This window comes from Miniopterus schreibersii (assembly GCF_964146895.1).
Source record: "Miniopterus schreibersii genome assembly, chromosome: 12".
NCBI lineage: Eukaryota > Metazoa > Chordata > Mammalia > Chiroptera > Miniopteridae > Miniopterus > Miniopterus schreibersii.
Window position 1 is genome coordinate 47,670,539 of NC_138112.1, and position 14,355 is coordinate 47,684,893.

The 14,355-nt window shown below is 37.6% G+C and overlaps 2 protein-coding genes across 11 annotated transcripts in view; one reads left to right on the forward strand and one right to left on the reverse strand.

The window, feature by feature from the left end:
* HPS5 (HPS5 biogenesis of lysosomal organelles complex 2 subunit 2) overlaps nucleotides 1-503 on the reverse strand; it is a 34,161-nt gene extending 33,658 nt beyond the window's left edge. For 3 of the 9 annotated variants that reach the window (XM_081155667.1, XM_081155661.1, XM_081155669.1), the window contains exon 1: nucleotides 112-503. The gene's annotated coding sequence lies outside the window, so the exon portion shown is untranslated. The remainder of the gene's footprint in view (nucleotides 1-111) is intronic. The other 6 variants (XM_081155662.1, XM_081155670.1, XM_081155668.1 and 3 more) reach the window with 4 other exon arrangements.
* Nucleotides 482-14,355, forward strand: part of GTF2H1 (general transcription factor IIH subunit 1) — a 32,404-nt gene continuing 18,530 nt past the window's right edge. The window contains exons 1-4 of one of the 2 annotated variants that reach the window (XM_081155676.1): nucleotides 482-723; nucleotides 9,780-9,945; nucleotides 12,979-13,171; nucleotides 14,065-14,230. In XM_081155676.1, the coding sequence (XP_081011802.1) occupies nucleotides 9,792-9,945; nucleotides 12,979-13,171; nucleotides 14,065-14,230 (513 nt within the window). In that variant the 5' untranslated portion in view covers nucleotides 482-723; nucleotides 9,780-9,791. Of the gene's footprint in view, nucleotides 724-8,078; nucleotides 8,171-9,779; nucleotides 9,946-12,978; nucleotides 13,172-14,064; nucleotides 14,231-14,355 lie in introns of those variants that run through there. The other variant, XM_081155677.1, reaches the window with a different exon arrangement.

Consider the following 14,355-nt stretch of genomic DNA (forward strand, 5'->3'; position numbering starts at 1 on the left):
TAACCAACTTCCAAATCCAAGTCTCAGCCTCGCTCCACCATCTCCATGCCGGTAGCCCCCAACTTTCAGAGGTTCGCAACGCCTCTCCTGGCTACGCGCCGGGGCACTCACCGAGCACTTACAGCCTCACCGGAGCCTGTGTCTCCATTAGTTCCTCCCCTCCCTGGCTTACGTCATCCTGGAGCGCCCAGGACGCCGGGACAAAGCTGTTAACGGTACTTCCTTGTCACGTGACGGCTTACGCCCCTGCTTGCGCGTGGTCCCTCCCCCTCAGGCCGCCGTCGCAATTACGCTCTCTGCGGCCTGCAGTCAGCGGGTAGCTGCTGGTCGAAGACAAAGCACCGGCCGGGACCGGAGAAGCTCTAAGCCAAAGGGGTGAGCCAGCCAGGATCCCGGGACCCTTCACCGCTTAAAGCCGGCGAGAGAAAATGAAACAGGCGGGAACCGGCGGGGAAGGGAGGGAACAAGCGGAAGGTGTCATGGCGGCCGTGCTCAGGAGTCACGTGCTCCGGAGGCCCGCCTTGGTACTTCCGGTCACGTGCCCTCAGAGTTCTCGCAGCCAGCGATGGAGGCGAGACCACCCAGTAACAGAGGTGGTGGCGAAGGCAGCGGCGGCTACTGGTTTTCAGCCTCTTCTCCGCAGCGTTGCTAAGAAGCGCAGCGGAACTCGACTCGACCCATCCCACTTACTTACTCCCTGCCCAGGGCCGTAGCTCCCACCTGGTAAGTTCTGAAGAATGGAGATGGGTGGGTAGGTGAATTGCTGACAGGCCCCGGGGCCGCTGGACGGCGCGGATTCTGCCCTTTTTTTCTGTGTGTCTGTCGCCGTCCCCACAACTCCCACGCCTGCATTCTGGGGAGCCCGTTATTATCCTGAAGCGGGGAAGAAGCGGCCCTTAATATACTTGGTTATAGGACCCCTCTACTGAGAGCAGGGTACAGAAGATTCACCCAAAGCTGGGATCAGACTTGGCTCATGAGAATGAAGGACCTGGAGGCCTCTCCCTCGAAAAGGAACCCTTCCCGTTAGGAAATGTGCTGTTGAGTCTTTCGGCTTCTGTAAGAGAAAAAGCTTTCTCCTCAGTGTCTGCACACTTTGTGCTTCACCTGTCAGTCCTACCGCTCTTAAAACCGTAACACGTGTGCCAGTCCACAGACCACTCTACCAGTTTTGGACTGTGCCTGATTTGATCATCTTAGAAATAGACCACCAGCACATGGAAATACATGAGTGTTGGCTAAGAAGGTTTATCCGGTTGACTCTTAAACGCCCGTTTTAGGGTCTGCGAAAGTGCTTTGAAATGTACCTTGCAGTAAGTATTGACTCCATAAAGGAGTGGAACAGTTCCTTCCTATGACTTCTTACCAGGAATCCTAATATATAAAGCAAAGTCAAAACGAGAACAAATGAAATGGAAATGTCACAGCAGTAGGGAAAATAACCTTTACGATCAGGCCTATGGCTTACAGAAGGACTGGGCTCTAGAGAGAACTTTGTACCTTAGCAGACCTAAATTCCTCATTTGAGAAGGAGGAAGAGATAATTTGGGGCCAGTAAACCTGTTCTGCTACCCTCACTAAGCCAACATTTAGCAGTGCAACAAATTGAGGAGTGATACTGAGTCTCTCCTAGTGATATTAAATACATATGGTAGTGCAAATGTGAAAAAATTAATCCACACAAATGCAAAGATAGCTTTTTAAAAAATACTAGGAAGATTGGTGCAAAGAGACAGAAATCACTTAAAAGTAATGACCAAAATGATCTGCTCCAGTCAGTTATTACAACTTCCTGTATGCACTGCTGGAGGCTTATATCTTCACCCTACTAGCCTGTATTTCCACCTTTTAGCCCTGCCTTTCTGTGCTACTGGGGTTTTTCACCCACCATCAGAACGTTGCCTAGTGTGCCTTCTGCTTTCCTTGCATTCAGACCACTTTCCACTTCATGGATACTGCTGCGAGAGGCGTCTTTGTGCCCTTCCTCCTTTCTCCTTCCTGCCTTCACTGTGGCAGTGTCAAACAGACAGTAGACCCTCATTTCCCCATTTTGATTACCCACTGATTGTCCTCTCGATTTTGGTATTGTACTCTTCTCAGCATGCATTATTTATAAGTGAATATGAGCATGCCTTTCCCTCTATCTTGCACTTCTCTGTCGCATTTTCCTCCTCCTCCCTCCCCCTGCACTGTTTTAAGATAAAAAAGTGCTCAGTCTTAAAATTGCTTCATTAGTTGTTCCCTCTTAAAATTTTCTTTGTGTGTAACCTTAAAACAGCACATTTTGATTACTCTTTCTATACTTCCATGGTCTTATTCCCTGTAATGCTGAATGTTTAAAAAAAATTGGATTGCTAATGGCAAGCAGCATTCCAAATCTCCATTTTGTATGCTGGCAGATACAGCAACTCTTCTTTAGAAGGTGATAAGGAGTTTATACTTCACTTGTTACCTTTTTTTTTTGCCCCATTTACCTCTTCACATTGGAAAAGGGGATGTAGGTGATGGAAATGTAGAGATGCAGTAATATAAAGGTTTCTGCTGAATAGTTTCAATTTCTTCCTATCCCTGTTTCCTTATAAGCCAGTTACAGGAATCTATGAAGAATGATCCTCTGATCTGTGAGTAGAAAGCTATAGTGCTTCCTGGAATTTAGCTGCAGATGTATGTGCAGAGGTTTCTTGTGTCTTACCAAGATTGTATCCTTTTAATAACAGATCTCAAGTAGGTGTCATAGATATTTATTGAACTCTTCCTATAGGCCAAAATAGGCTGCTGGGTGCTTGTATTGCACTAAACACTCTTACATGTAGCCTCTACGCTTCTTGAAGCTTTCAGTTTGTCGGGGGAGACGACATTAAATGAATTACTTTAAAAATTAATTACAGTTATGATAAGTGCTATAAAGAGAAGAACAGAAGACCTTGCCTAGTAACTTTGAAACTTAGAGTAGGGGGAAAATGAGTGAAAGTTAGTTAATGGGAAGGAAGGAGAATGTGCAAAGGCTCAGAGCAAAACATGTGCATTTAGCTTCAGGCAAATATTTAACTGCAAATGAATTAATGCCTTTACTGGAGGATCTTGCTATTTAAAGAAGTCTCGTGGCAGATTGTTTCATAAAGTAAATAACCTTTTAAGTAAAGCCAGATGTTCATCAAGCCAATTTGTTTAAATGTAACTACACCAATATTTTGTCATAAATAAAATAGTCTGTGTCTCTTGCAGAGGTGTACTGGGAAGTTTTTGCTACCCAAGGAACCACCTTCAAGAAAAATCTAGAAATTAGAAGTTATTGTAGGATACCCATATTGGTTCTATTAAACTTCCTATAACTGGTCCTAGAACAATTAACAGAGCTGCTACAGATGACCAGGGAAATTTGCCAAGCAAGGTAGCTGTGAGACAATTGACTAGTCATGCCCAATATTCAATAACTTATCTCTATTTTTAAAGTCCCCCCCAAATGGATTTTCATATAAATTGTTTTACATCCTTTATATAGGGTGGGACAAAAGTAGGTTTACAGTTGTGAATATGCAAAACAGAGTTTATTCTTGTGTTATTATTATAATAATTTACATACGAACAGCTGTAAACCTACTTTTGTCCCACTCTGTACATAAGAGTGTATGTTTTTCCCAGTTGATTTAAAGTAACTAATAAAGTCAGTTCTATTCATCTAATTTATTCTCCACTTTACAGTTTTTCTGTCTTCACTCATCTTTTCTTCCTTACCTTCCATCTCAGAAAAGTTTATTTTTTCCCAAAGCTAACACTCTTTATTTGTGCCTATAAGCCCAGTTAACTGGGGACTTGCTCTATCAGCTGTCCTTGCTCACTGCTTTTCCTCCATATATTAACATATTTAAAATTATCTTATAATTATCTGCTTATCCTCTCTTCCCATCTTAGATTTTAATTCATATTTTCTAAAATGTTGTTTGTGTGGTATGCAGTATAATTTTACATAGTACAGACAGGTTTATTAAAATTTTCATAGTTATGTGTTTATTAAAATGAATATTAGAAAATGAATATTAAAGTATTTAATGGTTCCATAGATGTTATAAAATGTCCTTTATGAATTAAATTTTTTAAGCTAAATAAAAATTGATATACATATATTACAGAAATTGAAAATTGTTTTCATTCTTACCCATACTAACACCCCTAACACTTTTCCATGTTACGTTATTAACATATGGTTTGATAGAGAATAAACTTGAAAAGACAATTTTAATAACTACTTTTCTCATTATAAAATACATATTATTGTAGATAATCCAGAAAACAGAAATTCAAATCATCTGTAATCCTGTCACTGTAGGTAACCACTATTAAATTGGGTGTATATCCCTCCTCCAGTCATATATATTTGCAAAATAGCATAGTGAAACTCCAAGGTCAGGCTGACCCAGATTCAAACCCAGTTCTGCTACTCCTTGATGTATTGGGAAAGTACCTTGATTTCTCAGACCCAGTTTCTTTTATCCACAGAATGGAGCTAATAATAGAACCTACCTCAGGATTGTTAACTAGGAACTGAATGAGATAACACCTATAAAGAATTTAGTCCAATACCTGGTACATATTATTAAGAATTCAGTAATTTAGATAGAGTTTTTAAAATTTAGGACTGTGGAATCAAACTTTTTAAGGGGCAATGACCCTCTAACCAAAATCTTAGGAGGACAGCAAATAAATTGGTTAAAAGATAGTATTAAAAATTTTAACCCATTATTATATATGATATATTGACCAGAACTGTAGTAATTGTAAAACAATGTGGGGAAATATTTTCATTGGCAAGTGAAAAAACAAGATAATTAACTGGTTTGTACTTCAAGATTACATTTGTAAGATGGATACAGATAAAAGAAGCACAATTTAAAATTAAGAAAATTGATGTTACGATTGTGGGATTAGGGAATTTTGAAAATACCATTTTTTTAGCTAAACTTATTAGGCTTCATCCCAACATTTACAAATGCCCACATCGTATAGACTTATCTCCACTTGCATGATTCAACTGCACCTCACACTCACCATGTCCAGAGCTGATTTCCTTGTGTTCACTTTCGAACCTGTTCTTCCTTATTTCCTTAAATGGCACCACTATACTCATGTCAACAAGTGAGGTATAAGCAAGCTTCTGTGATACCTCCTTTAGCATTTACAGTGTCTATTCACCCTCCTTCCTCAGTACTCTTTGTCCCTTCCTCCATTCTCACTGCCACCAGCCTGGTTTAGACCCTTTCTGGTCCCATTCTTCAGCATTTCTCATATTGCCTGCGGATTATTTTTCTAAAATACAAATCACATCCCTATTGAAAAGTCTTTTGAGATTTTGTGATTCTCCACTGTCTGCCTCTGTCTTAACCATCCAACTTTATGGCCCACAGATCTGTATGATGAACTTCATGCTATATCCAAAGCAGGCTACTTAAAATTCCTAGAGAGTCTAAAGCTTTTGCCCGCAAACCACACCCTTTGCCTGTAATGCCTATTTTCCTTTCTCTAACAAAATCATCATTCAAGACCCAATTCATAACTAACATATATAAAAAAGAATAAACTACTGATACATGTAATATATGGTAAATTTCAAAAAAATCAGGTTAAGCAAAAAGCCAGAGACAAAAAAGAATACATACTGCATGATTTTGTTTATATGAAACCCTAGAACAGACAAAAACTAACTTGTACTGATAGAAATCAGAAAGTAGTCACTGAATGGTGAGAGCAAGAGAACTGACTGGAAAGGAACATGAGGGAATTTTCAGGAGTAATGGAAATGTTATCTGTCTTATTTTGGGTAATGATAATATGGGTTGTATACAATGCATCAAATAGAACGCGTAAGTCCTATGCATTTTTGTTTATTGATTACATCAAAAAAATTTTAATTGCCCCCCAAAAAAATATCAATGACAAACCTTTGACAAAGCCTCCCATGTGAAGAAATAGACTGAGTCCTAATTCAGAACATTTTTTGTCTCCCTTTTGGGACTTCACACACTGCAATTTGCATACACTAACACATCTAGCTCACTAGCCTGGAAGCTCTTTGAAAGCAGAAATCAAACTGACATTCATTCACATTTGAATAACTGTAGACTCCTTGGCTAAGAATACATTTATTGAATAAGTGTATTCACACTGACCTTTTTCCTTTCCACTTTTGGGGTAGGGTGTCATAAGAGAAGGAATAGCTACTCAAAATTCAGGTAATCAGCTTCAGAGAAATTAAGATTTCACTTTTCTTTTTTTTAAATATATCTTTATTGATTTCAGAGAGAGGAAAGGAGAGGGATAGAGAGAAACATCAATGATGAGAGAGTCATTGATCGGCTGCAGCCCGCAACCCAGGCATGTGCCCTGACCGGGAATCGAACCCTGATCGCCTGGATCCTAGGTTGACTCTCAACCACTGAGCCATGCCCGACCGGGCAAGATTTCACTTTTCTTTTAACTTGTATTTTTTATTTCTAAATCACTGCTTCAGTGAATAAGAAATATTAGCTTTTTAACCCAGTGGCATTTTTCATTAATCCTAAGAGGTGATGGTTTAAGAAGTTATTTGTTTTTATTTTTCAGATACCTCTATAAAAGAATTGCCAATTTCTATTATTTTTAATGCCTGCCACTCTTACTAATGTTTACTTTCCCATTTTGTCCAAATACAAGTTCTCCTCAATTATTTTGAATAGCTAATGGCACACCTAATATTTCATTGATCCCATTTTATTTCACCTCCAGTTAAAATGTTTCAATAAAGCTTCTCTTGATTACTCAGGGCAAATTTAATTCTCATATGATACCTAAATGTGCCAACTTCTCTGAAATTATACTTCAAAGTATTCCTGAAGAAGTAAATGTTTTAAAATTGTATTTAAATTGTCCTTTGGGAATGAAAACTAGTTATAACTTCAGAAATGGCATATATGTGGCATTTTTGCTATTCCATTGCAGCCCATGGTAGACATCACCATCAATCATGGCATCTTTGCTCAGAGGCCTTTTCAGCCTCCTATTCCAGACATTCACACTCAATCCTCTAGCATTTGGGTTGGGCATTTAAGAGTCCCAGGATTTAGGAGAAAGGTGGGGGTGGGGCTCTAGGCTGTTTCCTAGGTAACACATTAGCCATATATATAAATAATTCTTCAGCAAGATATGGAAAGTAGTTGAAGGCATTTGATTGTTAAAAGATTGGGGAAATGGCATCTGAAGTATTAAGTATTAAATTCTCAGTTTTGGGTTGTGGTACATAGCTGTCATGGCAGTCAAGGAAAAGAAGGACCTTTTGAGCCGTTTTGAGCCTTACAGGAGCAGCAGCTCAGGCTCATCTGAAGAGGAGGAAAACAGCCAGCTGGAGGAGACCAGTCTCAGGGCCCCAGATCAACAGACTGGGAGAGGCAGTGGTCAAGGTGCCCAAGGAGCCTCCAAAGGAATTCAAAATGTGGAAGTCAAACTATGCACCCACCACCTCTGGAAACCTACACTACTGGGAAGAAACCTCCCACTCCAGAGCTGGATATGGTAATAAAATGGTCTGACATACATGAGGACAATGGTGATGATGTCCCAGGGAACGGTAAGATAGATAGGCTTCTCCCCAAAGGGGAGGAGCTGGTGGAATCAGATGAAAAAGACCATATTTCTAAAAAAACAGGAGAACCAACAGGGAAGAAAAAGTAGAAAACAGCAAACGACAAGGATTTTTGCAGTGTGAAACTTAGTAAAATGTTTGTTTTTGGTTTTGGGGGGCTGGGGCAGAAAAGTTGATACTGTAAATTATTGTGAAACCACATCTATGAAAGTCCATATTAATAAGTATTATTGCAGGAACTTTCCACTGTACGGTTCATTTTTTATTTACATCTCAAATGGTGACATGATTGTAAAACTGACAACACTTGGAAGCATTCTTGCTATCACAGAATTGGTAACATGCTTTGAGAGTTTTGTCACATGTTGGCATGCCGATGTTCTATGAACCTTTTATAAAGGAATATATATGTATATTTTAAATCCTCGCCTGAGGATATTCTTTCCATTGTTTTTCAGAGAGTGGAAGGGGAAGAGAGAAACATCGATGTGAGAGACATGGGCCAATGCTCTAACCACTGAGCAAAGCCAGCCAGGGCAAAAGGAATATATTTTTAAAGTAAATATATTGTAATGTACTGTTAACTTGTAGGGTGCTTTTCAGCAGTGTTTGCACAGTTTAAATCATGAAAATAAAATTACTTATTCTATATTGCTATTACTGCATAACATTAACAGTTGAATATATCTGTGACAAAGTACCCTCTGTGCCACGTGATGTTTTAAAAAAAATTTTTATTGAATTTTAGACAGGAAGGGGGAGAGAAAGAAACATCAGTTTGTTGTCCCACTTATGTATTCATTGGTTGCTGCTTATATATACCCTGACCTGAGCTCAAACCCACAACCTTGGCATATCAGGACAATGCGCTAATCAACTGAGCTATGGGGCCAGGGCTGCCATGTAATGTTTTAATAGTAGGTATTACCATTTAGAGAGTGCTTCCTGTATTCCAGATTCTTGGTTCATATATTATCTCTGATCCTCAAACAACCTAGTAAAGCAGGTATTAGTAGCCTCATTTCATAAGGAGAGATTAACTTATCCAAGGTTACACAGCTAATGAGGAATGAACTTGGGATTTAACTCAAGACAATTGAACTTCAAAACCATCATATAAAATTACCTATCCACCAATCAAAATTTAGGAACTGCAATTGGCATCTTTTCCAGGTACTCTACTGTGGTACTTAGTAGAAATCTTCTCCTCACCTGATTGCTTGTATTACTGCACTTACATATGCCTTTATTGTGAAAATACATTAAGTTTCTTTAAGATTAGGATCTACAAAGAGTTGCCGAATGTAGCAAATAAAAATACATGAAACCCAGTTAAGTTTGAATTTTAGATAATAAATAAATAATGATTTAGTATATGCAGTATTTGAGACATAGTTATACTAAGAATGTATTTATCTGAAATTCAAATTTACCTGAGCATCTTATATTTTATCTGACAGTCCTACTTCTACATGTTTTCTCTACCCAGCTGCTATTTTAATGTTTTCCATATAGTAATAATCAAGAAAATCAACAGGATTGTAGTCAGGAAGATAATGTTTAATTTGACTATTACAGTCCCAAATGCAGTGCCGTTATATGTAACATTTTGAAAAATAAAAAAAAAATTTTTTTAATTCAATTTTATTTTCAAGCGTACTGGAAGAAACCTAGACCAGGAATTAAGAAATGTGGGTGTGGTTTCAGCTCTGGGAATGGTTCTGGAATGGTCACACAAACCCTGTGGCCCTTAGTTATTTCAGCTGAAACAATTTGAAGTAAATATTTATTAGGCTCCTGTGTAATTCTGAAATTCTGCAATTCTAAATATAGATTATATAAAAGATAACATTTGTAGGCAAATCATGCATTTAAGATTTAAGAATATAACGGGAAAATAAATTGAAAATACTCTGATTATCATATGTGGGAATGGTTTAAAAACTGCCAAGTGTTACAAACTGTGATGTAAATTCACACGTATGGCATGAGAAAAATGAAATTTTATTTTTTTTAAGGAATAATGCTATACAACTATATCTTCAACTTTGAACGAGGGAAGAGATTTTTTCCCTCCTCATTAGTTTAAGTTTTAAATTTGGAAGGGACTCTAGAAGTCAGTAAATCAGACCCTAACTGAGATGTGAAATCTTTTTGTCTCTATTAGCACCTAGCCATCATGGCAACTTCATCTGAAGAAGTTTTACTAATTGTAAAGAAAGTGCGTCAAAAGAAACAGGATGGAGCTCTATACCTCATGGCAGAAAGAATTGCTTGGGCACCTGAAGGCAAAGATAGATTTACAATCAGCCATATGTATGGAGATATTAAATGTAAGTCATATTTGTTAGTAATTTTAGAAGATTGCTTGTAAAAATCATTGTGGGTTTTTTATTGTAATGTCCAAAAAAAATCAACCATATAAAAATGATTACAAAGTGGGATTACTGAACATATATTATTCTGTAAACTGCCTTTTCCACTTTATAATAGAGTGTGTACATATGTAAATCTTTACATTTGTAAATCTACCTCATGTAAAGATCTCTGTATACCTTCTTTTAAGAGTTACATAATAATCCACCAAATGGATGTACAATTATGTATTTAACCAGTCCTCTGTTGAAGGACATTGAGGAAGTTTCCAGAATTTCATTATTGCAAACAGTGTTGCGGTATACATCTATGTACTTTACTTTGTGAGGTTGTATGTATGAGATACATCCCTGCATTGGGTTTATTCATTCAAATGGTTCATACATTTAAAATGTTGATAGATGATGCCAGATTGCCCTTTAATAAAATTGTATCATTTAAGCAAAGTGTCTAATTAATTTTTAGTTATGTGGCCTTCATCTGTTGAGAAGATACTCAGTTTTATACTGAATGTAGTTGAGAGATATACAGAGCATAATATTTTTATATCCTTTTTCTTTTTATGATATTCAAGTATAAATGCAAAAATAAAAACAACTTCTCTTTCCAAATTTGCAAGATTAACTTTGAAATATTACCCAAAGTGTTTGGTACTCTGTGGCTCAATAATAATTGGGTTTAAAAGCACCAAGTGAATCCTAAGATTTAGAACCTTTACTCTGAAAGGATTCACCTTGATCTTGAACAAGAGAGACTCTAAAGAAGTCTGGGTAACAAAGTCCTTGACAAATTGTGGTTATTTTAATTGCGACCAATAATATGGATTGATTTATTTTACTGGATATAAGATTCTTCTCCTGGATAAAATTGTGTGTAGATTTCAAGGAACATGGCACTTCAAAAAATAGCCCTCAACTTGCAAGTGTGCAGTTTACAAATGTCCTTTGTGTTTAAACAGTTGCCCAAGGATTTACCTCTCCTTGCTTTTGGAAATGGCCAAGATCCTCATCTTTCTCCAATGAAATAATTTAGAAGCTTAATTTTCAAAAGGAAATACTATTTAAAATATATCATAATTAAGTACTGCCTAAGCTATCTGGTCTTTTTTCCACTATCCTGGTAACATTACCTCCTTTTAAAACTTTGTGGAAAAATGCCTCACCAATTTCCTGATAATAGTCTCACCAAACTAACATTTGTACTACAATAAACTCATAAATTAGGAACTTCCTGTATTAGCATGCTAGCCCTATAGATTTGTGAAATACACTCATTGCGATACCCCCACCATGCAATAAAGAATATGCCTACCTCCTGTCTCTCCACAATTCTAGGCTTTTGGGGAGGGGAGCACTCACCAAAATCTATTTCTGTACCAGATCAGGTTTTTTGTTTTGTGTTTGTTGCCAATCTTCATCCGAGGATATTTTTCCATTAATTTTTAGAGAAAAAAATTCTCTATTGGTAGGAGAGAGGGAGGGAAGGAGAGAGAGAGACACACACATCTGTTGATTGCCTCACATACACACCCCGACTGGGGCCTGGGATCAAGCCTGCAACCCAGGTACATGCCCTTGATTGGTAATTGAACCTGCAGCCCTTTGGTGCTCAGGCTGGCGCTCTTAATCACTGAGCCACACCCAGCCAGGGCTGCACCAGATCAGTTTTCATTTTAAGTTGAATTTTTGATAGAATGGCCATTTCTGAAAGGAACCATTGAAAGTCATCAATAATAGATTACTAAGGTGAAAATCAGCCGTTATCTTGTTAAAAAACAGAAGTAGGCCTCTCAGAGACAAGAGCTAAACTAGAGCAAGGATAAAGCAGTGACTGAGGAAAGAAGCCTAGGAATGATTGTTTTGGAGGAATTGGACAATGGAAGAGGCTGGCTAACAGTGTAAATTGTTTTATATTGCTGCTCTGGCAGTGAGATTGTTCATCTAAACTGTTGGTCTGGAAGCAGTGTCTCCACTGAAAAAGGTTCGTTTGAGCTGAGGGTTCTAGGCAGTGTGTTCACACTACCATGAGTCACCCATTTAATGGGACAGAGCCCCTGTGATCTCTGTTTCCTTTATAATGATAAGCACTATTCTTTGAGAATACAAATTCTCCATTTTGTAGGTATATTTTGACATTCCCAGTCCCAATTTATTACGAAGGTCTTCAAAGTTACAGAAAATTTTAAAGAGTGGTACAATGTGTACTATATAACATCCCACCTAAATAGTACAGTTATTATTTTGCCATATTTGCTTTATTGTGTATGTACGCTTTGCTTATATTATCGCACCATGAAAATTTTAATACTCAGACCATTTTATGTTTATTTCCCCAGTTGTCCCAGTAATGGTTTTTTTCCCAGTAATGTTTTTTAGAGTTGAGATTTTTTTAAACCACTCTCCAGCCTAGATTCATTATGTAATTATAGTTCTTTAGTCTCTTTGAGTATAGGCTTGTAGACTATCACACATTCCGATTATGCCTGATTCTCTCTTAACACATAGGTGGTGGTGATTACTTCCTATTCTGTCACCTCAGAAAGCCAGTCCTGTCGGGTTATTCTGCTTTGATCACTTGGTTAAAGTGATCTCTCAAATGTAAAATTACATATTGTCCTTTGCAACTAGTAAGCAAGCCATGAGTTGTGTTTCATAGTTTTTTGAATCCTGTCAATGGTTTTTTTATAATGTTGATTGGAGGCAGCTGTTCAGGGTGGATTCAGGGTGACTAGTTGACTGTTTAGAAAGCTTTAAAGATATCTGCCCCAGTTGAATGGAAACAAAAGCTCTTTAGTATCTGGAGGTGGAAGCCATGGGTGAGAAGTGCCACACAAAAAGAATACTAAAGAAGGAAGCAAAGTGTTAGTGAATTTGTTGAAACATGCTCTGGATTATTTGAGAAGAGTGCGTTTTGCAAAGTGAGTAACCTGTTGTATGGCAGTTTCTACAATGTGTGTATCCTTATCTAATTAATCTCATGCTTCTTTTCAGGCCAGAAAATCAGTCCAGAAGGAAAAGCTAAAATTCAGCTTCAGCTGGTCCTGCACGCAGGGGACACAACTAACTTCCATTTTTCCAATGAAAGCACAGCAGTCAAAGAGCGAGATGCAGTGAAAGACCTTCTTCAGCAGCTACTGCCCAAATTCAAGAGGAAAGCAAATAAAGAACTTGAAGAGAAAAACAGGTGAAGGAGGAAAAGAGTAGCCTTTTGAAGAGATACTGTGTTCTCTCCAGCCTTATAGAGTAATAGCTTGCTATTTCTCACCTCTTACACTTTAATAGTATAATATAGGAAAGTAAGGGCTGTGGTATCTTTACCTCTTTGTGTGTTTGTTTTTTCAACTTTAGCATCTTACTAGCTCTTCAGATTTGGGCGAATGAGAATGTATAAACTCAGAAGTTAACTGCCTGAAGCCTAATATCTGATTAGGAACAGAACTGAGATTTGAAGGTTCTAAGGTCCCTTAATTCCTTTTCCCAGTTCTCTGTCACAAAAAAGATACTAAACCATTACAAGTATGTTTGTGAATAAGAAACCTGAAAGAAATTTTACTGTTACAAAGTTGAGAAAGCTTGTAAAATGATGAGAATTTCTGATAAGATGAATTCCATGACCAGTATCTTTCAAGCCATCTGTGCTATGGCTCCAAGTGCTTATTACCATTAAAAATTAGTTGCTGAAAAATCTCAAGCATGCCTCCTCTCTTCTCCATTCACCTTTATTTATTTGTGAAAAAATAATATAGTGCAGTACAAAAACAGATACAATGACCTTTGAATCACTGAAATATAGAGATGAATAAGACCAAGTCAGTGTCCTCAAAGAGTTTTAGACTCTGCTTCTTCAGACTTCCATTTATCTCCACTTTACTTGTTCCTCCAAAAATGTGGGGTTGTTTTGGTTTTTTTGTTTGGTTTTGTTTTTGCTTTTAATTACTAACAAATGAACTAAATGATCTTCTGTTCAATCATCACAAAATGAAAATTGTGTGTTTTAGTATTTTGTATTGTTAAAATTTTACCTAAATGGTGTTTTGTTCTAGAAAGTTCAATATATTCAGTATGTTCTATCCCCAGAATGCTGCAAGAAGATCCTGTTTTATTTCAGCTTTATAAAGACCTTGTTGTGAGTCAAGTCATCAGTGCTGAGGAATTCTGGGCCAATCGTTTAAATGTGAACTCAACAGAGAGTTCCTCCTCCTCCAATCATAAGCAGGATGTTGGCATTTCAGCAGCATTTCTGGTATGTGACCCTTCTTGGTTTTTGAAAGGGAGGGTGGGGGTGAAGAAAACCCTGATTATGTGTTAACAATGCCATTTTATAAAATTTAGTGTTTCCTTAAAGTAAATTAATGGATACTTCAGTAT